This window comes from Rhodnius prolixus, unplaced genomic scaffold (genome assembly GCF_049639745.1).
Source record: "Rhodnius prolixus isolate KJV_2025 unplaced genomic scaffold, Rpr scaffold_6, whole genome shotgun sequence".
Taxonomy (NCBI): Eukaryota; Metazoa; Arthropoda; class Insecta; order Hemiptera; family Reduviidae; genus Rhodnius; species Rhodnius prolixus.
The window spans coordinates 57,528-83,568 of record NW_027411634.1 but is presented as its reverse complement, the minus strand read 5'-3'; the positions used below and the strand labels follow the sequence as shown (position 1 = coordinate 83,568).

Sequence of the window (26,041 nt, the reverse complement as noted above, 5' to 3'; positions counted from 1 at the left end):
AGGTCAAGAAGTCTTGCCTACTGGGTGCATTAAAATGATGTGATGGTTGCTTATTCGATGATAAAATAAATTTATTCTGCCTCACCCATAACCATTACATTACACTACTTTTTTTAAATCTTCAATTATTATTATTTTTGTTCTTTGAGTCTCAAATAATATTTTTTTGTAATCAGAGGACCTCCCAAAACGTGTATTTCTGGTGGAAAATTAATATTGAAAACCGTTCACGAATAGATAAAATTGTAACTTTGATCTTAAATATCTCGACTTAAATATCGAAACGGGGTTAATGTCATTTTTCATAATTTTTCATGTAGTTTTCATAATCATTGTCAAAACCAGTGGTCCTTATGAAATCATAATCGGTTTTTTAGCCGTAACTCCGCGAAAAATGAAGCTACAGCATCGGGGGTGAAAAATTTGAAAACTAGATCCAAGAAAACATATAGTTTACTTCGCGGGTTTTTTTAGAAATTTCGCTTTCCTAAAAAGTTATTTGCGATTGGTGCGTTTTAAATGGATCATCCTGTATAAGAGAAACCATATAAATAATAGACAAAAAAATTCTATTCGTTAAAGCGGCACTGATTTTCAGGAAATTCAGTCACACATTTGATGCTTATTAATATTATACAGGTGGTAATCCAGTACAATAAAAGGTAATGGCACTTTAGAGAGAGACAGAGAGTGAGAGAGAGAGAGAGAAGCCAGACATCCATTCTTCTTAGGGCAACATGATGGTACTATTCTAATGAATACTATCCTCAGGTACTTTAGGGTAGTTTTAAGATCAGTGGGAGAAACCTTACGTAGACATTCTAAAGCAGAGGTCGCCAAAGTGGATTATATAGACCCCCCTCCCGCAGGGGTCTATTTTACAAAAGTAGGGGGTCGAAGGAAAAACCATTTCGAACCTTGCAAAGAAACACCAGGAGCACACCCATCTCATTAATTAAGTAGCAACACTATAGTTACTTTACTTATTTATAATTACAAGTAGGGGGATGTCCATAAATGACGTAACGCTAAAAATCTCCTATTTTGACCCCCTGCCCCCCCCTTTGTCCCGTGGCTTCAGTCGATGATCTGAAACGTCGAATAACTCTAGCCTGTCTAGATCTTGACTTCGCCACCATAACTGCTGCTACAAGCAAAACGTGGGAGTCCAGAGTTTTGACTCGCCTATCCGTTGATTGTGCCCAGTTTGAATAGATTCTTTAAAAAAAATAACGTAATTTTGACAATAAACTTAAATTTGTTTTCCATATTTTAAATTACCATAACTTTGGAAAAACCTAACCGATTTTAAAAAAAAATTTTTTGTTGTTTTTAGGAGCTCAAATACTACAAAAATATGCAACAAAAAATATAACGTTCCATTTGAAAAACAAAAGTTGGATGCTGTATCTCGAGATACAGGGGTTTAAAAAAATGGGTCAATCACTGAAAATAAACTAGACTAAAAATGATTAAATACGTGTTTTTTATTTTTTCGAAATTTCCCGCCGTTAAAAAGTGGGTGGAGCATATAACTCTGGTCACCCTGAATACTTCAAGGAAGTTAGTTTAAAAAAAGAAATAAATCTAATTCCTTCTTACTTCCGGCTGCAATCTTTTTTAATTCATTCCATTTTTCTTTTACTTTGTTCGGCAGATATTTTCCTTGTATTTGAAGGAAATGCTACTCTTTACAGGTTTTGTAAAAACGTTGATAAAGATTTTCTGACATTTTATAACATAAATTTCCGATCTTATTGTCAACAAACGGTAGAATCCAGTGTTGTCCATAGGAATGTTATTCCCATGGGAATCCCATGAGAAACGTCCCATGGGATGGGACAGCACACATTTGTATTTCCCATGGTAGTCGATACTTGATATTGTAAAATAAATTTAGGCTAAAATTTGCAGTTGCGTAAGTGCAACAAAATTGATAGGAAATTGATAGTGTGCTGAATGAGCAGAGTGACTCAGAAATAGAATGAGAGTGTCAGAATGATACTGAGTTGTCATACTTAGATTATACTTTTCGTGTGTTAAAGTTAATAAATTTTGTCGTTTTGCATGTCCCTTTGTACATGTAGTCCTATTTAGTAGACACTAAACGTAAACTTTCATAAATTTAATAATTTTATTTGAACTGTATTCCATATTAATATTATAATGGGAATCCCGTGGGATGGGATGGGATGGGATAGGCATAAATTGCCATGGGATGGGACAGAAAAATATGTCCCATGGACAAGCCTGGTAGAATCAATCACGATAATTTTAGTTCAACGAATTCACTACGGGCAGCCATAAAAACCAATGTCAAAACAACAGTCTTTGAGTAGCGCTCTTGTATATACCGACATATCGATAACTCAGTCGATGAAAACGAAAATCATATGGTACATAAAACGCGCGCTATTCAAAAAATAGGAAAAAGAAAAAGTGATTTAAAAAAGCGTGACGTAACGCGGATTCTATCCCCCTAACACCCCCTTGTCACAAAGTGTCACCATTTTTCTACCCCCCCCCCCGCCATAGTGTCGTTACATCATTTATGAATGCCCTCTTATTTTTTTAGTAAATATTAAGGTATTTAAATTTCAACATTAAGATATTTTTCTTATAAAACTATTGTTACACAATGTAAAATTACTTTAATAAATGTTTAAAATCATAAAATAAATGTACAAAACACAGTACCCTAATAGATTTTTTTTAAAAAATTATTTTGTAATTTACAATTTGTATACATTGTATACAATAAGTAAATATGGAGATGAATGAGATGAACTGGTGCGGAAGGAGAGCAGGAGGAGAGAAACTACCCAGCGGTAGCACTCTCTATAGGAGAGAGGAGAATGTAAAGAGGAGAGAGGAGAGATAGGAGAGTAATGGCGTTTAGGTCTTCAGCCTACAAGGAAGTGGCGGGGCCACTGGCGATTTAGTCGGCGAGGAGGATTATAAGGAATGTCAGAGGAAGCGAGAGACAGTACAAGAGGATTAGAGCTAGTCGAGAGAGAGTAGTATGGTATTTTTGGTATTTAGTCTTGGCGAGTTGGTCTATTGAAGGGAATGTTGAGGTCGTTGTGAAGAGTAAGAGATTATTCGCCGTAGAAAGGAGCGTCCAGCTATCTGAGTCGGAGGAGTTTTTGACTGAAATGTCCTGCACTGTCCGACCTAATAGATATAGTTTTATTTTAATTAACTGAAAATTACTTTTATGGGAGGGGTCGATGGAGATTTCAAAAAATTATATAGGGGGGTCCACATGATAAAAAAAAAAGTTTGGCCGACCCCTGTTCTAAAAGAATATTCTGGAGCTGCCATGGCCTCTCCATACACACAGTGGTAAATAACTTTCAGGGTAGGTTAGGTTAGGTTAGGTTAGTTTAGGTTAGGTTAGGTTAGGTTAGGTTAGGTTAGGTTAGGTTAGGTTGGGTTGGGTTAGGTTAGGTTAGGTTAGGTTAGGTTAGGTTAGGTTAGGTTAGGTCAAATCACGGTATTTTCAGTAAAAACCCTAGACTGTAAATCCAATTACGTAGGTAAGATGAAAACCAATATTAATTAAACACTTGAAGAAACTGAGATAACAAGAGCAACAGCATTGGCTCATCTAAGAAAAAAACAAACATATTTATCATCAACACAAATATTGAAGCAAAAATAAATTAGATTGGACCCTGGTCGTTATCATACCACCTCTAAGACGGTATGTATATAACATAGTGCAACTCTACAACACCTTGAGTTTTTTTGTCATCAAGCATGGTCAAACAACTTTGGCATCATAACCTGAACATGAAAGCCTTCTATGCAGTCGGTTTATTGCTACTAATCAATGCTCAGGTATAATTACAATGTTTTATTATTTCTATTTCACCTGTAAACATTTTACTTTTTTTTAAACTTCGGATTGGTAAGGTTCTCGTATCAACAACACTAAATTCTTTGGATATCATGTAAACTTCTAATAAACCAAGTCCTAATGTCACGTAAACTTGTAAAACAAGTCCTAAAATCACGTAAACTTGTCTAAACCAAGTCCTAATGTCACGTAAACTTGTCTAAACCAAGTCCTAACGTCACGTAAACTTGTCTAAACCAAGTCCTAATCTCACGTAAATTTATGGTAGAGCTTAAGAATTTATATTCTTTATTTTATTTATTTATTTATTTTTTATACTTACCAAGCTAACCATTTTACTTTCTTTTCCACTTTGGATTGGTAAGGTTCTCGTATCAACAGCACTAAATTCTTTGGATATCATGTAAACTTCTAATAAACCAAGTCCTAATGTCACGTAAACTTGTCGAAACAAAGTCCTGTCACGTAAATTTATTGTAGCTTAAAACTTTGTATTCTTTATTTTATTTATTTTTTTTTTATACTTACTAGGTCATTTTCATTTTCAGGTGAACTGCTCACCTGCAACATTGGACGATGACGATGACTTTAATGAAAAGTTAGATAAAACAAAAGAGGAAAGCATCGATGAAAGTAGAGAATTAGAAAAACCGCCGGCCGAACACTCCAGAATTCTAAAGTGTTATCAAAAAGCAGTCATGCAAATGGAACAGCTTAGAGTAGACACTATTTTTGATTTAATCAATTGTGATCAATACAAGGAATTTATAAAGTCAGCGCCATATGCGCAGGAAATTCCAGGAATGGACCCAAATCTTATCTATAACTTAGCGAAAGCTTTAATAAACTGCGTTAGCCGAGATCAAATTACCGAAGCACAATGCGTAACCCAAGCTTATGTGGATTTTATTAAGAATTTTGATAGTATTTTGTCCAAATTTGACACTTACGAAGTTGTAGTTCAAGTATTGGGCGAAGAGGTTCGAGCCATGTTTCAACATTGTGCGCATCGAAAGGATCAAGAATTCAAGCAGCAGTTGGAAAAAATTTTTAAGGAAAGAGAATCATGTTTGTGAAATTGTTAAACACCATAAATATAATTAATAATTAATAATTTTGGTAACTTTATTAGTGAAAACCTTCGCCCAGGATCACTAGGGACATTTCTAGGAAAAGCTGGAGGAACTTTTTGTGGTTTTTGGGATAACCCCTCCCTTCTCAAAAAATAATCTTCCCTAGATATCCTGATGTAGAATCCTCCAAACAAAAGAATTTACACCTTGTTGCAACACCACCTTCCCCTACAATGTCTTCCCTAGAAATTCTAAGGAAAACTACCTAAAAAAAAAAATGGATCCTAGGTAGGATAAATTCTCCACCGAAACCCGGCTGTCCAGGAGTGTCCCAGCAAATAAGGATAACCATTTCCTGGTTTCAATACAAGTCATCCGTCATCAACATTTTACCTCATGTTCTGAGGGAAGAATGGCTCTGCTAGATTAAGGAATCCTGATCCCCTCTCCTGGTAACTTCTAGTGCAAGAAGATAATCACTAGACAAAGAGATACTCATTTTGGTTTTTCTCCTTTTCCAATTCCCTATTCCTGTACGCCGTTCCCAGATGTATTTTAAAGATGATATCCTATAATTAAAATTTGGAGGTCACACGTCCGTTTAATAGTTAGATGACACTTGAAGATTATTATTATTATTTTTAATGATTTAAGGCGCGTCAACATCTTAGGTTATTGGCGCCTGGAGCTTTTTTCAGTGCACTGCCGGCCTCCGGACAGTGTTCTCTCGTTACAGACAACACTGTCCATCACCGGACAGTGAGCTGTAAGAAGCTCCTAGGAAGAGAAAATCTAAGGGTCAGCAGCTGGATTCGAACCCGGGACCTCCGCGTGGGAGTCCAGTACGCTAACCGCATAGCTAATCCCTTCCCTATTATTATTATTTTATTATTTTTTTTTTTAAATGATTTACGACGCGTCAACATCTTAGGTTATTGGCGCCTGGAGCTTTTTTCAGTGCACTGCCGGCCTCCGGACAGTGTTCTCTCGTTACAGACAACACTGTCCATCACCGGACAGTGAGCTGTAAGAAGCTCCTAGGAAGAGAAAATCTAAGGGTCAGCAGCTGGATTCAAACCCGGGACCTCCGCGTGGGAGTCCAGTACGCTAACCGCATAGCTAATCCCTTCCCTATTATTATTATTTTATTATTTTTTTTTTAAAATGATTTAAAGCACGTCAACATCTTAGGTTATTGGCGCCTGGAGCTTTTTTCAGTGCACTGCCGGCCTCCGGACAGTGTTCTCTCGTTACAGACAACACTGTCCATCACGATTATTAGTGTAGGATAAGCTAGTACAATAAACGGTAGAGGCACTTATTAGAGACGCCCCTCACTCTCTTAGAAGTACCTTTCATCGAACTTTCTAGGAAACATGTTTCAACATGTTTGAGTAAGACTGTGAGCAGCTGATTTTGAGAAAATCTAAAAATGAATGAAAAAAATCTAAATCTGTAAAGAGATACTTTGCGGTTCATTAATTTAGACCAAAATCTTATTTTTTTTTGTAGTGTATTTGCAACTAAACGAAATATCAAATTTTGTACCTGCTTTGATTATTCGCTTTTCTAGTTATGTTCGTCACTACAAAGTGATGCAAGTTCTGACAGGAAAGAAATTGAAAGAACTTGTTCAGACTTGCACAGGTTTTTCATATCATTCGACGATAACAGCTTGCTCTTGTGGCGGCATCACTACAGATCCAGACATAGGAGGACCCCCCCCCTGAGCTTTGATTGCCCACTTCTGGACCGATACAGGCAACATCTAATTACAAGATGTTACGACAACAGGACATAACTGGTCCATCGAAACATTTTTATTTCTTTCAATTCTTTATTATGTCTAATGATGTCTCATTACCATCATTAGACAAATTTATAAAATCAATACCAATAGACATTTTTAGACCAGACTGACTGAAATTTTTTGATGTAGGTTACATTGTAAATTTATTTTATTTACAAAACTTTACATATTAAAGCGCTTATATTTATATTTTTTATGGCCAAAAGAACTTATACTATAATTTACAATGGCTACTGTTTGAGGGTGCAGACTATGTAAAGTAGTATAATTTATTATAAATGTATATATATTGTGTATTAATGTATATTAAGTATACAGTTGTGAATTATAATTTATATTTAGCTTATTATTTATAATGATTTACATTTGTATATATATCGTAATAACATGTTGAACTAACAATGGTACATGTTATGTGATATTGTAAATAAACTCCTTATCAGCAGGAGTACTCTGGGTAGAGGAGGGGACGCTCATAATTTGTAAAAACCTGACAAAAGATATTTCCTGTGGCTTCTCAAGAAGAACAAAAGATAAGTAAACAGCAAATCTTAAACTGAGGATCAACAATGTTGGATCTGTCATGCGCGCAATATTAAAACTGTATTTATTTTTAATTCCATCTTAGTTAAGCTAGCACTCAATTGGACTCAATTCACTGTGACCCAATCAAGGTGCTCTACTCGAGTGTACTGATAAGAAGAAGACAAGATGAGCGGGTTGAAGAGCTGATAAGTCAAAGTCAAAATTCATTAGTTGCAACTCATCAGCTCGTCAAGGACAAGAAATTATCAAAGGAAACGTCACCTCTTATAGTTTTTCCTGTTACAAACTAGCCGGAAGGCCTTGTATGACTCAATCAACTAACATTATGCTCACTTACACAGGCTTAAGAAAAAAAAAAAAAAAAAAAGAAGAAGATCTTCACAGGATGTGCCAACAATTTGGAGAGCAGGAGCTTTTGTTGTAGTGAGTCAGTCTCTATGCCTCTTTACATTCTGTTTTCCTGATACAAAACACTGGATTTCTAGTTTTTCTGTTTGATTTAACAACATAATAAATTGATTTTTTTTTTGTTTTATTTTGTTTAACCAGTTTTTGCAAGAAGAACAAATAATTTTCATCGGCAAGTTCTGTAACCACTTGAATCTCTAGCTGCAGGAGATATGCCATCCGCTCGTTTTAGAACAGTGGTGGTACGCGATAAAATAATCAATAATGGTGGAATTAAAAAATATCATAGAAACGATTTTTCCTATATATATATTTTTTTTAAATCTTTTATTGTAATTTACCACTGCAACAGTTGTCGCAACGAGCAAATATGGTAAAAGAAAAAAGAAATAGAAGAAAATCATGAGTGGAGAAGGCACCCAGTGGTGCCACACCAGTAACGTGCTCTTGCTATACTACTATCACGATAAGAGTAGATCACGAGAGGCCATCTTCTCTTCCAATCTCCTTAGAGGATTACCTGGCGTAATGTGGAGGAAGATAGGTGTTCTATGAGAGGTTTAGGATGAGCTGCTGTAGAGGAAGGAAATTTGAGAAAACGAGTGTTAGCAAGATCCTGTAATGAAAGGGATTTTGAGGTCATTATGGATAGTGTGAGGTTAGATACATAGAACGGAGCGTTAAGAAGTTTTCGAAGTATTTTTGGTCTGTAATGTCTGGAGGCGTCGTGAGTTGGAACGCTTAGTCCTATAATTCATATAAATTATTTTAATTAATAATATTATACAGTAAAGTTGTTAATATGTACACAGTAATAAGGTTGTTCTGTCTCAAGATATACGAGAAAATATAATAGCACATTTATCAAGGATTAAAATTGTCTTTCATGCAGTATTTTCCCCAAAACCCTGAAAACACAAATGATAATTTGGATTTCAAACCCCCCTTCTACAAAGAAAATTTGAGGAAAAGCTACATCAATTATCCAATAAAAGATAAAGAAAATTTAATAGAATTATCATGTGTGACAGAACTTAAATGATAACTATGTGAAACATCTGCTTAAAGAGACTGGATTGTAATGGAGCAAGCTCCTATCCAAGCAACATTAAATTTTAATTGGTACTTACAGAGGTAGTTGGATGCTTAAAAGAAATTAATTTTGGAAGATTTGGGCACAAATATAGTAATCTTAAAGAAGAACTTTGTAAATTTTGAAAAGAGAAATATGTACGCAATTTTTAATTATTTAAAAAAAGTTTTAAAACTAAGATCTTACACTTTACAAAGTTTATAAAGTGAACATGAACTTGGAACTCCTTTGTAGCAGATACATTGTATCTCTATGCAAATAAAGATGATAATAATAAAATAACACACTCGGAATAACAAATTTGCACGAAATGCCATCATTTTTATGAAGTGGTAGAATTTAGCAAGATGTGATACGCGAGCCCCCCCCCCCAAAAAAAAAACGGTTGGGAAACGCTGTTCTAGATCATGAATGTGTGAAAGACAGAAAAGAGGCTAGAGGCCGGATCCTTGCGGGCCAATCATTATTTATCTTTGATCTTATTACAATATTCCTCCTGCAGATGTTTTTTTTTGGTCGAAGTCATACCGTATTACAACATAAATAACCTGGGTGACAGCAATCTTAATATTTTGTTAGTACACTTGAGATAAAATTTAAGATACTGCTTCACTTGAAAATGTTTGAATAACAGATATTGAAACAAGTAATTAATCACTTTTGACGAGATAATACAAATCAATCAACTAAGAACAATAAAAATAAAATTAATAAACCGATATATGTGGCAATTAAAGTAATAAAATATATGTATACAATAAAAAGGTATAAAAATTTTCAGTAATTAATGTGCATTTAGTGAAGTGAGATCAGAAAATTATTGCATTATTATGCGGCTGCAGCATCTTTTAGGTTTATTAGTTTTAATTAATGTGAAGGTATTATATTTTACTTTTAATTGCAATTCTTTCTCCTCACAGACTTCCAAATGGTGTGGTTCATCCCATCTTAAAAACTTTAATCCCATCTTAAGATGTGGAAGTTTTATTCAGACTTAATAAAAGCAAATCCCACAGCATGGATTCATCACATCACTCTGCCTGCAAATCCTTCCTTCTTCCCAGTAACGTCCGCTACCTTGGGGATGTCCATTCACCAAACTGGGCATCCAACTAAAAAGGAACTCAATCAGACATTACCGACTAATTGATCCAGCCTCTTTTTTCCAGACTTATTTTGGAAATCTACTTAGGAAAGCGCGTTCCTCTAAGCGCTCCAACAAGGATCAAAATATACATTCAGCCGTTCCACATGGACGACCGCGGTCATAGTGGTCGTGGCGAAAACGTCACTAATGACGGTCATTATTTTTCGCTCACGCGAAGAAGCTCACAACGCCCCCCCCCACCTTGAAGAGCTGTGGCGAAGTGGGCGTTCAGAAATTTGGCGCAATTTTAAAAAGAAAGATGGCGACCAAAAAAATTGTATCATGTAGTAAATGAAAGTGTTATCTCATGCAAATAATTGAATGTGTTTCTCGAAAGTCTGCAAAAAAATGAAAAATTACTTCTCCCTTTACATACTAAATCACTGAATAACGATCAATTACACTTTGATAGCTAATAATACGCGGCCTAAGTTTTCGCTATTCACTATTGCGATTTTGTAAAATTGCATTCCACTCTAATCGGAACTAGATAAAGAACTTTCTAAAGCATTATTAATAAATATCCAACTGTTGCCACAAAAGATATTTTAATTTTATTTAAACGTAAATTTTATAAATACTCCACTAAAATGTGATACAAAAAATTGAATTATATATTTTTTTAATATAAGTCAACTTTACCAATAATTAATAAAGTTTTGTTATAACTGCATATAAACGGGGTTAAAATTCAAAAAATAACCTCTTCAAGCTTCTAACTTATTTTCGAGGTCGCCATTTGTAATGTTTACATGAACGGTTGAAACACCCCCACAGTCCATTCCACTTGAGTTTACGATTGTAACGTTCGCAAGCAAGTGGAACGGGCAAAACCGCGGTCGTGAGCGTGACCGTTGTGAACGCTTAGTGGAACACACCCTTAGACGCATGAAATTGAACTTTTGGGTTCAACTAAACATTCTAACCTCAAAAAGAATGCATTCAATGCAAAATCTTCCACACAATAAGTAATCATGCTCTCGTACCTTCCTAGGAGGTTAAAAACGGACAGTGATCTTCTACTGTTACAATAATCATTTCATGTTGTTTCTTTCTTTGTGTTGCAATAAACAGTCTTAACAGTCTTTATAAACAGTCTTAACAGATTTAGGCCCAGGTTGGCCAACCTGCGGCCAGTCTTGAATAACTTTAAAGGCCCACTAATTTTACCAAATTTTTTTTGCCTTTTTTTTTTTTTGGCATTGGCTTCCGCCATACAGCCAGCATCGTCTAGGTCAGGGGTCGGCAACCCGCGGCTCGTGAGCCACCTGCGGCTCTTTTATCCCAATTTTGTGGCTCTTCAGCCTGTCCAAAATAAATTGTATATTTCAATTTTATTGAAACAAATGAAAATTTCATTATTAAAGTAAAGATATTTTTTCAAAAAGAATTTTAAATGTGATTGGTTTGAAATTGAATAGAATTATATTAAAATACAGTACGTAATATATAGGACTGCCGCCATTTTCATTCAAATACAGGTTTAGTTATTATTTATTTGTTTATTTACTTTGCAATATATGAAAATAAATACATAAAACATTTAAATGTCATTGAACATCATAAAATAATAATTTATGAATACAAATGATCTACAGAGTTTGTTTACACTATCATCCTTGCGGCTCTTGTTAAGATTTATTAAAATTATTTAAGGAGAAATGGTTCTATACTTAAAATAGGTTGCCGACCCCTGGTCTAGGTGCTTATCACTAGAATATCACTCACTCTCCATTCTTACTTATAAATACATTCTCTTCACACATTCATCCCTCTACTATATACAACTATTTACATACAAACTTACAACTAATGGATGGATCAGTACTCTGTGCTCCTGCCATCCTTACAGCTTAACCTAAAATTAAAATCACCGTAATCCTTCTCTAATCATTTTCTTCCATTCATTCTAATCGGCTATAACTTTTAAATACACATTCATATTTCTGTAGCTAGCTCTGCTACAGATGTTGGTGGAGAATATTATGTCTTCGTAGCGAAATGGTGCATCTAAATACCTGTATAAGTCGACGAAACATTCGTTTCCTTTCCACCACATAACGTGGACATATCCATTATTATATGTTTGAAATCCTCCTCCTCATCTCAATCTAGGCAAAGAGGAGAGGGACCTTACCAAATTTGTTTATTTTGTGCAACAAATATTTTGAATTGTAGTGGCAGTATTTTGTAAAACACAAAATCTAATACTGACTGTTTATTGTTTCATTACTTAGCTCCTGTTTTTTTACAAATATTTAGAGAGGGAAGGGATTAGCTATGAGGTTAGCATACTGGACTCCCACGCGGAGGTCCCGGGTTCGAATCCAGCAGCTGACCCTTAGATTTTCTCTTCCTAGGAGCTTCTTACAGCTCACTGTCCGGTGATGGACAGTGTTGTCTGTAACGAGAGAACACTGTCCGGAGGCCGGCAGTGCACTGGAAAAAGCTCCGGGCGCTAATGACCTCAGCTGTTGATGCGCCAAAAAAAAAAAAAAAAAAAAATATTTAGAAATAAGCAATAGCGACCCCTCCATATTTTATTACCAATTTTTTTATAAACAGCTCGCCGGCTTACTATTATAATGAATTTCCCAAAAAGTGGCCCCCTCCCCCGAGAACAGTTGGGCTGGCTACTCCCCCACCCACCCCCCACAGTCTGTGATTAAAGTTCTCCCCTCTACTTAGCATTCCATGCAATTATTAGAAGGGTAGACTTCTCAGATCTATTCCAGGCAAGTACCATCCACAAATAAGCACATGCGTTGTGACCTTAACCCAACGCTTATCACGGTTACCAAGCAACATGCTTACTAATCGCGCAACCTTTTGGCAACTTTTGGAACTTTCACGTCCCTTTCCTTTTATAAAAATAAATAAAGTTAAAATAATAACTTTATTATCAAAGTTGTAATGTCAAAGTATCTCTTGTAATTTATAGAATAGTTCTTGTTGGTTTCAAATCTGTAGTATCATGAAATTGGATGAATTTCTAGTTTCAAAGATACAAAGAGTTTGTTTTTTTAAAAATACGGTTCAAGAGTAAGGCCGGAAAAAAAAATTACATTAGCTGTAACAAATAAATTTTTAAATTTAGATTTGTTGCTAAACCCACAACACTAGACTTAAAAGACCAAGCAATGACAAAACGTGCGAAACTGCTTTACAGACTACTTTGGGACGACGCTCCAAATTACCCATTGAACTCGAAACAGCTTAATATACAGTACTATTCTCAAACCTATGTGGGACTTACAGGACTAGAGCTGTCTAGGGTTCAGTCAAACCTACAAAATATACCGACTGTAACAGTCAAAACAGACATTTCAGTCAAAACTCCTCCGACTCAGATAGCTGGACGCTCCTTTCTACGGTGACTAACCTCACTCTTCCTCAACGACCTCAACATTCCCTTCAATAGACCAAGACTAAATATCAAAAATACCATACAACTCTTTCGACTAGTTCTAATCCTCTTGTACTGTCTCTCGCTTCCTCTGACATTCTTAATAATCCTCCTCGCCGACTGAATCGCCAGTGGCCCCGCGACTTCCTTACAGTCTGAAGAACTAAATCTCTCCTCTCTCCTACTCATGTTCCCCTCCTCACATTTCCCTCTCTCCAATAGAGAGTGCTACCGCTGGGTGGCTTCTCTCCTCCTGCTCTTCCCGCACCAGTTCATCTCATTCATCTCCTATTTACTTATTGTATACATATATACAGATTGTAAATTACAAAATAAATAAATAAAAAAAATAAAAGATTTATTGCTAAGTATAAACCAATTGTTATAATAATAAATTGTCTTTATTTAAAAGAATTTACAATCTCAATTTAATACATAATACAAGACAATATACTACATGGTCAAATGACCGTCCGAGGGGTTCAAGGGAGCTGCAACTCTATGATGTAGGAAAAAGCGAACGATAAATAAATTGCAAAAAATAAAAATAAAATCAAATAAATAAAAAAATAAACAATCCTCCAAATCACATCAAATTAATATAACTTTTTTTTTTTTTTTTTAAACCAAAACCTAACGAAATCAACAGTATACTCAGAAAACAATGTTATGCATGATCTCTTAATTGTTTGAACTGTTTTTTCAAAGAAATGGTATCACTAAAATCTATTTGAATGTTTATGTTATATTTGACTAATGTATCTTGAATGTCTTTAAACCAATATGTATTACTATCAATAGTTTTTTGTGCCAGTAACCGGGGTAATCTATCTGTAGCAAGATTTAACGATTTAATTATGTAGTCATGGTGTAATTTAAGAGTATGTATATAGAGCGGCCATATTTCTGTTTCGAGGTGTATAAAATATGTTGGCGTATGCTGAGGCAACAGTAATATTTTCTTAATAAAAAACCTCAGCAATTTCTCTACTTCAACATACAAGTTACCACCCCATACCTGAGCACCATAACACAGGACAGCACGGGACACTGAGTTAAACACTCTGTGTTTTGCTAGAAAACTTACGTTTGCATCCAACATTACCTTCTTCCAAATAGAATTAAGCCCAGTTTTCGCCTTAGAAAGCCTCGCAAATAAATGCTTTTTAAAGTTCAAAGTAGGAGTTAGTAAGACACCCAAATATTTATAGCAATTAACGACCAGGATTTTCTCTTTTCCGTACCACCATTTCTCGAATTTTGCTGGTTTTCCCCCTTGTCTAAAAACCATGATTTGAGATTTTTACCAATTGTTATAATTACACATAGTTTACAGGCACACATACTACATATATACTAGTACACATGTAGAATAATTTTCTACACTACTTAACTAACTTCAAACTTTTCTCTAAACAAAATTTATTGTGTAAAGCCAGTAATACATAATTACAAAGTTTTATTCCAGTATTACAAGGTAAATAATTGATAATTACTAAAATGTAACTACTTTTATTTAACAATTTTCAAAACCCCGCCCTCCGGCTCTGATTTCAAGCTAGAATGAATTACATAATTACACACTAGAACTTGTTAAATAATATAACATGTTTGTCTATCAGTTCGATTAGGTTAATTGTTTATTACATTAATTTAGAATTTCCTGTTTAATGGTGTGAAATAAAATGTAAATTAATGAATTATTGAATAAAAATACATAATATTAATAATTTTCCTACTAAAGTATAATATAAATGCGGTTATAGGCTAGACCCGTAAAGCTAAGATGTATTGTTGGTTAGTGGATTCGATTCTTAGTCTAGACCTTGGATTTTATTTAATGGTTAATAAAAGGAATTTATAGTAAAGTATGTTAGGCGGTTATAGACTAGACCCGCAAAGCTAAGATGTATTGTTGGTTAGTGGATTCGATTCCTGGTGTCTAGGCTTAGGATTTTATTTAATGGTTAATATGAGAGAATTTACAGTAAAGTATGTTAGGCGGTTATAGGCTAGACCCGTAAAGCTAAGATGTATTGTTGGTTAGTGGATTCGATTCTTAATCTAGACCTTGGATTTTATTTAATGGTTAATATGAGAGAATTTACAGAAAAGTATGTTAGGCGGTTGTGGGCTAGACCCGCAAAGCTAAGATGTATTGTTGGTTAGTGGATTCGATTCCCCGCCTAGGCGTTGGATTTTATTTAATGTTTAATTTGAGAAATTTAACAGTAAAGTATGTTAGGCGGTTACAGGCTAGACTCGCAATGCTAAGAGGTATTGTTGGTTAATGGATTCGATTCCTGGTGTCTAGGCTTAGGATTTTATTTAATGGTTAATATGAGAGAATTTACAGTAAAGTATGTTAGGCGGTTGTGGGCTAGACCCGCAAAGCTAACATGTATTGCTGGTTTAGTGGGTTTGATTCCCGGTCTTAGGCCTTAGATTTTATTTAATGTTTAATATAAGAAATTTATAGTAAAGTAAGTTAGGCGGTTATAGGCTAGACCCGCAAAGCTAAGATGTATTGTTGGTTAGTGGATTCGATTCCTGGTGTCTAGGTTTAGGATTTTATTTAATGGTTAATATGAGAGAATTTACAGTAAAGTATGTTAGGCGGTTATAGGCTAGACCCGTAAAGCTAAGATGTATTGTTGGTTAGTGGATTCGATTCTTAATCTAGACCTTGGATTTTATTTAATGGTTAATATGAGAGAATTTACAGTAAAGTATGTCAGGCTGTTATAGACTAGACCCGCAAAGCTAAGATGTATTGTTGGTTAGTGGATTCGATTCCCCGCCTAGGCGTTGGATTTTATTTAATGTTTAATTTGAGAAATTTAACAGTAAAGTATGTTAGGCGGTTACAGGCTAGACTCGCAATGCTAAGATGTATTGTTGGTTAGTGGATTCGATTCCTGGTGTCTAGGCTTAGGATTTTATTTAATGGTTAATATGAGAGAATTTACAGTAAAGTATGTTAGGCGGTTGTGGGCTAGACCCGCAAAGCTAAGATGTATTGCTGGTTTAGTGGGTTTGATTCCCGGTCTTAGGCCTTTGATTTTATTTAATGTTTAATATAAGAAATTTATAGTAAAGTAAGTTAGGCGGTTATAGGCTAGACCCGCAATGCTAAGATGTATTGTTGGTTAGTGGATTCGATTCCCCTAGTCTAGGCCTTGTATTTTATTAATTGGTTAATATGAGAAATTTATAGTAAAGTTTGTTAGACGGTTATAGACTTCTTGCGATATTGAGCGGAAAAATCAAGACTAAATATGGTTTTTATGTTTTGATACTGTTATAATAGCTTTTGAGATGCCAAAGTATCGGTTCGTTAAGGGGGTCCAGATGTGGTACTTCTCAGTTTTCTTTGAACTTAGAATGCTACTTACTTATCTGCAACTCCATCACATTTCTTGACTAACAATTTTTCATTTCCAGGTTCACGGACAAGAAGACAACCAGCTCCCAGTCTTACAGCAAGACAAAAGTGCAGTTAGGTTAAAATTGGAGCATTGGCTTAAGGAGAAAGTCGGAGGTTTGACCAATGAAATCCAAGAAACTAATTATGATTTGAAATCCACCTTGGAAAATCACATAAAACATGGCCGGCTGTCAATTGAAAGAACAACCACCGAAGCACTAAATAATCTAGACACAAGGAAACAGCTGATTGGCACACAGTGTTACCAACAAAGTGTACAAAAATTGGAATCCGCTAAACTTTCATCGATTAATGAATTTTTAAATTGTAAAAATTTAACTGACGCAATACACGATGTTAATCAAATGATTCATGAAACTGTGAACATATCCACCAAAGCTTTGCACAATCTGGAGGAAATGTTAGTAGGTTTGAGTGAATGCATCGTAAGTGATTTCTTCGACGCTGCGCAGTGCATGACAAACTATATCTGGAAAGTGATAAACGATGTAAGACGATCAAAATCCGAGATGAGCACTTATTATGAGTTAATGAAGCAATTGATTGTGAAATTCAAAGCGGAAATCAACGAATGTTTATATCAGCCATCACAGAATCTGAAGATGCAAGCAAATCTGATTATGGACTCGAGTAGAAAATGTGCGACTAAAGTGTGAAAACAAATTTTTTTATGAGTTTGTTTGAATTAGGAAAACAAAACAAAAAAAAATGTATAATAATAATTTTCATAATCGTGGTTGCATGTTTACTTCTTTCCTAAGTTTTCCCAAAAAGGTGTTCCCCCCCGGGAAGAAACATTAACATCCAACTGTTTACACCTCCACCAAGAGCATAGAAGTCCTTGTAAAGGATTGTTTAATCCTTACGTGTATATCCTCTGTGATAGCTACAAGGAGTTTTTGACTGTACCCATGCGTAAAGTAGTAAAGTATTTTTTCAGGCGGGGGGCTTAACGTCCAACTACCATTTACTAGGTGTCGTGGACGGAGGCGACTAGCAAACGTACTTTACTATTTCTCATATTAACCATTAAATAAAATCCAAGGCCTAGACTAGTACTGCAACACATCTTAGCATTGCGGGTCTAGCCTACAACCGCCAAACATACTTTACTATAAATTCCTCATATTAACCATTAAATAAAATCCAAGGCCTAGACCGGGGGAATCGAACCCAGTATCACAATGCATATTAGCTTTGCAGGTCTCGACTGTACCAATGCGCTGGACTTTCAATGACACGAGCCAAAATATCTTTTTTTTCAGAACACTTCAGCAAATCTGGGTACATCTTTTAGTGGAGTGCAGTTTGCATATTTATTGCAAGATTTAAGAATTTAGTCAATTTATCCGAAGGACCATTTCTTCAAATAGCTTCTGGAATTTTCTCACAGCTTTTGCGGGAAAGACACTGTTGCCATCCAACATCTGAGCATATCCAGACTTTTGAATCTCCTAGGTCCAGGGGGTCGGCAACCTATTTCAAGTAGAGAGCCATTTCTTCTTAAATAAATTTTACCAAGAGCCGCAAGGATGATAATGTAAAAACCTCTAAAGATCATTTGTATTCACAATTTTATCATTTTATGATATTCAATAATATATAAATGTTTTGTAGTTCATTCTTTTTGGTGACTGATTTATAGTTTCAATAGGATGAAAAAATAATTGCCATTTCAGACGAGTAGAGTGGACCTCCATGAACAGACTAGACAGAAGACACACCAACCCTGAAATGTAAAAGTATTACTTTCTAAACTAGCCCTGAAGATGACCTAAGCCCCTAGGTTGAAAGCTCGGCAAAATAAATTTTACTCGACTGAAATGGCAGTTAATCCTATAAATGTTTTATACATGTATTTTTACTTATTGCAAAGTAAATAAACAAATAAATAATAACTAAGCCTGTATTTGAATGAAAATGGCGGCAGTCCTATATAATTACGTACTGTATTTTAATATAATTCTATTCAATTTCAAACCTATCACATTTAAAATTCTTTTTGAAAAAATATCTTTAATAAATAAAATTTTCATTTGTTTCAATAAAATTGAAATATACAATTTATTTTGGACACGCTGAAGAGCCACAAAATATGGATAAAAGAGCCGCATGCGGCTTGTTGCCGACCCCTGTAAACCTAGGTTGACGCTCCCTAACAACCAAAGGACTAAATTTAGCCACAGAAACATTCGGGAACATGGTAAGTTACCATTGGTAACTGAGGCTAGTTCAGAATTTAGTAAAACATCTTAGTAATGATCAAATCAAACAAAATTTTATAAGAATAATTGAATTTTGAGCACAACCTTAGTTACCAAATTCAAGAATTTAACATCGTAAATATGGCGGGTGAGATATTTAGATTCGCTGGCAGTCAATAACTTCTAACAATGGAGGGATTACTTGCTCCGGGGGGAGGGGAAAGGGAAGGAACTTTAAACACGTATTGAAGCGCGATTGGTTGTTTGACATTTGTGTGTGTGTGTGTGTGTGTGTGTAAGAGAAAGAGAGGGCGATAGAGACAAAGAGGAGGAGGAGGAGGAGACAAAGTTCTGAAAGTGCCCAGGAGTAGGCCAATCCTAATCTGAAACGGCCAAAATAACATCCCTAACCAGCAACAATAGGATCGGCCAAACCTAAAGCAAAATGGCTCTGTGACTGAAGTTATGCTCAAATCTTAAGTGTTTTTGGATATTGAAGGAATGGTTTGTCTTCATTGATATGCAATAAGGTTATTTAGGGTTTATAATAGGCTATTCGGAAGAGTGTCTTAGTGATAGGATGATGGAACACTCTGTGTGTGTGTGGGGCTATCTTATGGGGGTGTGGGGGGTGGGTTAAAGAGATTTAACCCAATCCCCAACTGAACCCAATCATAACTCTTGGTTTCGGGGTTAGTGGATGGATATCATTCACGTTCAAAGAATAGTTTAGGTGTGAGGAAATACTATCCAGTAATCCAAGTCTCCGAGGAGGGTATTCAAAGTCTACAGCCCAGGAGAGCGCAGACATCTCCAAAACGAGAAAGGAGGAGAGCTAGCTCCAACATTGGATGAGGCATGAAGTGGGTAAGGAGAAGGCTTCTCTCTCTCTCTCTGGAGGCTGTACTACCTTCCAGGCTGGAACGGACGTTCCTGTAATTGAATAATAGCTTTCTCCAGCGGGTAGTATTGTATTGAAGGAGGAGGAGGATGAGGAGGTTGGAAATGGGATCTGACTCCAGTCAAGCGCACTATATAACCCAAGCAGGTCCCACGTTGCTCCAGGCTCCAGAGATCTGCGCCGCGCTAAACTTCTAAATATGTCTCCTCTAGTACCGTAGCAGTTTTCTTTTTGCCGGAAAATTCGGCCATACCGGATTATGTCAGTCAATTTTAAATTTCATTATTTCCATTTGGACTAGCTTTTTATTGTACGTAAAGATATGGAAAATAGTTAACCACCAGGTTCTCAAGATGACCTACAACAGTTAGATAATCCTAGTAATCCAGGTTGTTCCTTAAAAAAAAAAAAGACAGGATACTTCCTGCATTATCTTAAACCAAAAAAAAAAAAACAGGGGGAAACTTACGAGGTTTAGTTGGAGTTGTGGTAGGGCACGAGAAGGAGCAATAACGTATTGTAATCCTGCTTAAGGGATTTCCTGCGCTTATCTTCCTTCATCATCCTGCGTTCCCACTTCTCATCGATGCCTTCCATTACAAATACCATTCTCCTTGAATGCTTTGTAAACCAAACTTCTTGGTATAAGTCGGCTGAATCGTTCAAACGAATACAAACAAAAAGGACAAGTAAAATAACATTCTATATCCGAGGATATATTATACTGTATGTATATTTATTGACTAAATCGTGAGGAATATTGTGTGGACTAGAAAATAGTCCATCTTAACCAGTAGGAGATAGGTACCAAGGAAAGGAATCTTAGCCGAGTGGTTAACTAATACTGGATTACAATGCGGAGATGCTGGGGTTCAAATCTAGCTGCTGGCTCGCTAGATTTTCTCATCTAAGGAGCATCCGGTGACGGGTAGTGTGGTCTGTAACGAGAGAACAGTATCCAGTGACGGGCAGTGCTGTCTGTAACGAATGAACACTATCCGGTGACGGGTAGTGGTTTTTGTAACGAATGAACACTATCCAGAAGCAGGCCAGCGCAAGGGATAAAATGCTTCAGGCTCTAATAACAATTCAGATTTTGAAGCATCTTAAATAAATTTTTAAAAAAGAAAAAAAAGATGCTTAGCCAACTTTGCAACTCGATTAAGATCACATTTTTTAGAACTGACCCGTGCAATTGAGGACAAAAAAAAAGTTTTAAGAAAATCGTTGGATCCGTTTCCGGGAAACCTCAAAAATCGAGATTTAGTGAAGCGTTTCCGCTTCCGTTTGAAAGATTTTCCAAATTTGGTCTAAGGCCATTGTAAAAGGGAGAGTTGGTGGGGAAGCTTCACTCTAAGGGTGGGGTGGCTCTTCATGATTTTAGAATGGTTTTCCGGTTTATATAATCACGGAAATCGGTACACGCGTTTAAATCCCCCCCCCCAAAAAAGACGTAAACAAACAGAACCATTCTTGAAAATTTTCGGCGTTTTTCCCGAAATCTATTAGATATGGGTTGTTGTAAACAAAAAATTACAGTTATAAAGGAGGATTTGCCCTATATTTTAAAGAAAATTTGGGAATTTTATTTTTTATAGAAAAAGAGAAAAACAAATTGTCAAAATTGGGTGTTTTTCCACGTTAAGCTTTTCCATGCACTTTTTTTTTGGCGATGAACCCTTATACAACTGGTCCTACTGGAACAATTTTAATATCACGAAAGGTTATTTATGTTGCTAAAAATTTTTCAATTTTTAAAGAAAACTTCTCAATTTAAAGTTACCACTTTACTAGAAAAACTTTAACTCTGAAGATTTTCATGGAAATGGATGTGAAACGAATTTACTGTAAAGTTAATGCACTGATTGCATCATACGTGTTATCAACTACTTATGTTTGAAATTATTCTAGGAATTTTACATTAAATCCTCTTCAATGATGAGGAGTTCCCGTTTAAAGGGGATCATTACTGTATTACGTGCGATCCTAGAATTTTGTACACTATTATGATGATAGGTATACTATTAAAGGGGAAGAACATTTTCTAACTGGAAATGATACTTAACCTGTTGGGTTATTTTTATATATATAGTATATATTTTCCCCAAATTGGTTTAACAATTTTCTGGAACTTGGCATTTACATTTACTCAAACATGGCGGCTTCAGTTACTTGATTTGGAAAACAATATAAGTGGAAATTAGTTTTCAGGCATTTCCTGAGAAGAGACGAACGTGACTTCATATTACGTTGTTCACGTAACTTACGTACCCATCATGGGAAAAACTTTACACTGTTAGCAGCAATTAAATGTTTAGAAATAATCCATGTTTTGGTGGAAATTTAATGAATTGGATCCTTGAGAATGGAAGTAAGAGGAAAGTGGTGAGCTTTTAGGGAAACCCCTAAAAGAAAAACCAATTGGCTTTTCCATATACTCAAAACTATTGTCCAGTAATCTCCAGGGAAAGAGTTAGTAAAAAAGCTCAAAGCTTAATTATTGAATTTAACACAATTTATGGTATTCCATTCCAGGAATGCTTGAAAAAAATAAATAAAATAAACTTCTTATATCTTCATAATAAAAGACGCGCCACGGTAGCCGAGCGGTTATAGGCTAGACCCGCAAAACTAAGATGTATTGATGGTTTAGTGGATTCGATTCCCGGTCTTAGGTCTTGGATTTTATTTAATGGTTAAAAGGAGAAATTTATAGTAAAGTGTGTTAGGCGGTTATAGACTAGACCCGCAAAGCTAAGATGTACTGTTGGTTAGTGGATTCGATTCCCCTGGTCTACGCCTTGTATTTTATTTAATGGTTAATATGAGAAATTTATAGTAAAGTTTGTTAGGCGGTTATAGGCTAGACCCGCAAAGCTAAGATGTATTGTTGGTTTAGTGGATTCGATTCCCCAGTTTTAGGTCTTGGATTTTATTTAATGGTTAATATGAGAAATTTATAGTAAAGTATATTTGCTAGTCGCCTCCGTGCATGACACCTAATTTGGTAGTTGGACGTAAAACCCGCCTCTATAAAAATAGGCGATTACTTTACTTTATATCCAAGGAATAAATTGAAGATCCCCAGGTCATCGCGTTGTCTCCTTCCGTTCCTGGTGGATCTATTACTCTCCTGAGAGGTTGCTAACAGCCACCCTGCCCAGGTGGTCTAAATGAAGCAACCGGTTAGTTATCGTTTACTTAAATTTTAAGTATACAAAGCCAAGCTAAAGCAGAGTTTCGGCTAGTTAGTGTGTACTTTAACAAAGTTCAATTTAACTTCACCTTTTGTACACAATAACATGGGTTATTTAACAGTTTGTTAGGGATAAAGAACTTTAACAAACATTTGTTGATTATGTTTTGCAAGGGTTAAATTGGGCAAGGGAAAGGGAGAAAATTTGCTTACAACAGAATTCATCCTCCTTGCAACCCTTCCTTAATACAAAGGACCTGTTACTAAGTGATCTGTGGGGGAGATTTGAGTGATGAGATTACTCGATAATTGTAAAGATTTTTTTATTTTACTCCAAGAATATCGCAAGAAAACTCCTCCTTTGCCATCAGTGAGGGCAAACAAATGCACAGCAAGGAGCCAAGCTTTCCTAGTTTAATCAGAAATAAGTTTCCTTAAAAGTAACTACATAATCAAAATAAAATATTGATAATTACAGAGAATCTAATTGGATTCTCAATGACTTTAGATGATGAGGCAGCTAACTGATGCATTTTTTTTTTTCAAATTCACAATCGATATTTTTATTCTCCTTAATAATATATAAGATTCAGCACCGTGAATTACACTAAAATAGTACCAAGTATTCCCATTAATCGAGCTTTTCTGAAGAAATGTTTCAAATAAATCCAAAGTAAAGTAAAGTAAAGGAATGCCTATTTTTTCAGGCGGGCTTTACGTCCAACTACCAAATTAGGTGTCGTGGACGGAGGCGACTAGCAAACATACTTTACTGTAAATTTCTCATATTAAACATTAAATAAAATGCAAGGCCTAGACCAGGAATCGAATCCACTAACCAACAATACATCTAAGCTTTGCGGGTGTAGCCTATAATCGCCTAACATACTTTACTATAAATTTCTCATATTAACCATTAAATAAAATCCAAGGCCACTAGACCGAGAATCGAACCCACTAAACCAACAATACATCTAAGCTTTGCGGGTCTAGCCTATAACCGCCTAACATACTTTACTATAAATTTCTCATATTAAACCATTAAATAAAATCGAAGGCCACTAGACAGAGAATCGAACCCACTAAACCAACACTACATCTAAGCTTTGCGGGTCTAGCCTCTAGCCGCTGGGCTACCGTGGCGCCACTCAAAGGGAAGAAAGACTATTTCAAATTTGTCATATTTTTTTTTTTTAATATGTTTTAAAGCCCAAGCTTTCCACTTGGGACTAGATCATCTTCAGGGCTATGAAAAATATATATTTTACAGGAAGCAGATTACTAAGTACAATGATTTGATGATGGAAAATAAATTGTTTAACAGAATTATTTATCTTATGCTTATTAACAATTATAATTGTGAAAGGTAAACCTTAATAATTCGGGGTGCCTTCTTTCATGATGGTACTGAGTGGTCGGTATTACTTTGTTAACATCAAAGATGGGCGTGTCTATACACCTAAATAGTTAATACTAAAGACACGCCCACCTTTGATGTTACCGACTACACGTACAAGATTATTGCTAGTTGAAAAACTAGTACGTGTAGTCCGGTTTTACATTGTTAACATCAACTAAACGTACTAGTTTTTCAACTAGCAATAATCTAGTACGTATAGTCGGTAGTTACATTGTTAACATCAAAGGTGGGCGTGTCTATATACCTAAATAGTTAATACTAAAGACACGCCCACCTTTGATGTTACCGACTACACGTACAAGATTATTGCTAGTTGAAAAACTAGTACGTTTAGTTGATGTTAACAATGTAAAATCGGACTACACGTACTAGTTTTCAACTAGCAATAATCTAGTACGTATAGTCGGTAGTTACATTGTTAACATCAAAGGTGGGCGTGTCTATATACCTAAATAGTTAATACTAAAGACACGTCCACCTTTGATGTTACCGACTACACGTACAAGATTATTGCTAGTACGTTTAGTTGATGTTAACAATGTAAAACCGGACTACACGTACTAGTTTTCAACTAGCGATAATGCTAGTACGTGTAGTCGGTAGTTACATTGTTAATATCAAAGGTGGGCGTGTCAGGACTATAGACACGCCCACCTTTGATGTTATTTATTGCTAGTTGAAAACTAGTATGTGTAGTCCGGTTTTAAATTGTTAACATCAAAGGTGGGCGTGTCTATAGTTCTGACTGTTTAGATGCTAAAATTGAATGAAAATTCTTTCTTCACCACCACCCCCCCCCCCCCCACCAAAGACGAGCCTCGACAATTCTATATCTTGATGTTCACAGTATGTGTTCAAAGTTAACAGAAAAGTTGATTGAATAGTTTTTTTTTCCTGTAATTCAGACTTAAGATTAAGTAGTTCTGTCAGGTCTTTACTTGAAACAAAGCTTTCACATTACTTTGAGCTTTTTCTACAAATATTCGTTACTCACGTTATTCGTGTTAGCGAATAGATTACTTCCGGTACAAACTTCTTACAAGAAATCTGAGATGAGGGCTGCAGTAGTTTCTCTTACAGTAAGGGAAATACAAAAATTACAAAAAAAAAATAATTTTCAACTAATTTTAAAATAATTAAAAATAATCTTTAAAATAATGATACATTTTAATTACTTAACAGTTGAAGTATTATTTTTTTAATTTTTAATCCCATGGTCGCGAAATTAAAAATCAATTGGGACAATCACAAAAGGATAAAAAAAAAGTAAACCAATCAATTCGAGGTTGATACAAATTGCAAAATTAATTACACCATTAATGAAGAATTTAATTATATGTATAGAAAATGTCCAGGATATTTTGTAACAGAATTGAATTTATATGTTGAATAAATTATTTATAATATAATTTGTATAAAATGTTTATTGTAATTGCTTACAGTTACATTAATGTTAATTGTTTCAGGGAAACAAGGAAATAAGGAAATAGAGTTTTCCCTCTGAATGAAAAAGCATTAACTGGAAAA

The 26,041-nt window shown here is 35.3% G+C and overlaps 2 protein-coding genes and 1 long non-coding RNA gene across 3 annotated transcripts; 2 read left to right on the top strand and 1 right to left on the bottom strand.

Moving 5' to 3' along the window:
• Positions 1-3,371: 3,371 nt before the first annotated feature.
• Positions 3,372-4,449, bottom strand: LOC141460206 (uncharacterized). The gene is made up of 2 exons (XR_012461785.1): positions 4,391-4,449; positions 3,372-4,320 (listed from the first exon to the last, which is right to left on the bottom strand). It is a non-coding gene; the product is annotated as an uncharacterized lncRNA (long non-coding RNA).
• Positions 3,683-4,976, top strand: LOC141460205 (uncharacterized). The gene is made up of 2 exons (XM_074139963.1): positions 3,683-3,843; positions 4,411-4,976. The coding sequence occupies exons 1-2, from the start codon at positions 3,763-3,765 to the stop codon at positions 4,936-4,938; spliced, it is 609 nt and encodes a 202-aa protein (XP_073996064.1). The 5' UTR covers positions 3,683-3,762; the 3' UTR covers positions 4,939-4,976.
• A 4,547-nt stretch (positions 4,977-9,523) lies between these two features.
• LOC141460204 (uncharacterized) lies at positions 9,524-18,787 on the top strand. The gene is made up of 2 exons (XM_074139962.1): positions 9,524-9,670; positions 16,790-18,787. The coding sequence occupies exons 1-2, from the start codon at positions 9,623-9,625 to the stop codon at positions 17,447-17,449; spliced, it is 708 nt and encodes a 235-aa protein (XP_073996063.1). The 5' UTR covers positions 9,524-9,622; the 3' UTR covers positions 17,450-18,787.
• The last annotated feature ends 7,254 nt before the right edge of the window (positions 18,788-26,041 follow it).

Excerpts from the sequence above, each read along its gene's own strand:
- LOC141460205 (XM_074139963.1), top strand. The coding sequence starts at position 3,763 with ATGGTCAAACAACTTTGGCATCATAACCTGAACATGAAAGCCTTCTAT. Across the intron at positions 3,844-4,410 it reads TGCTACTAATCAATGCTCAG|GTGAACTGCTCACCTGCAAC; the intron begins GTATAATTACAA and ends TTTCATTTTCAG.
- LOC141460204 (XM_074139962.1), top strand. The coding sequence starts at position 9,623 with ATGCGGCTGCAGCATCTTTTAGGTTTATTAGTTTTAATTAATGTGAAG. Across the intron at positions 9,671-16,789 it reads TAGTTTTAATTAATGTGAAG|GTTCACGGACAAGAAGACAA; the intron begins GTATTATATTTT and ends TTTCATTTCCAG.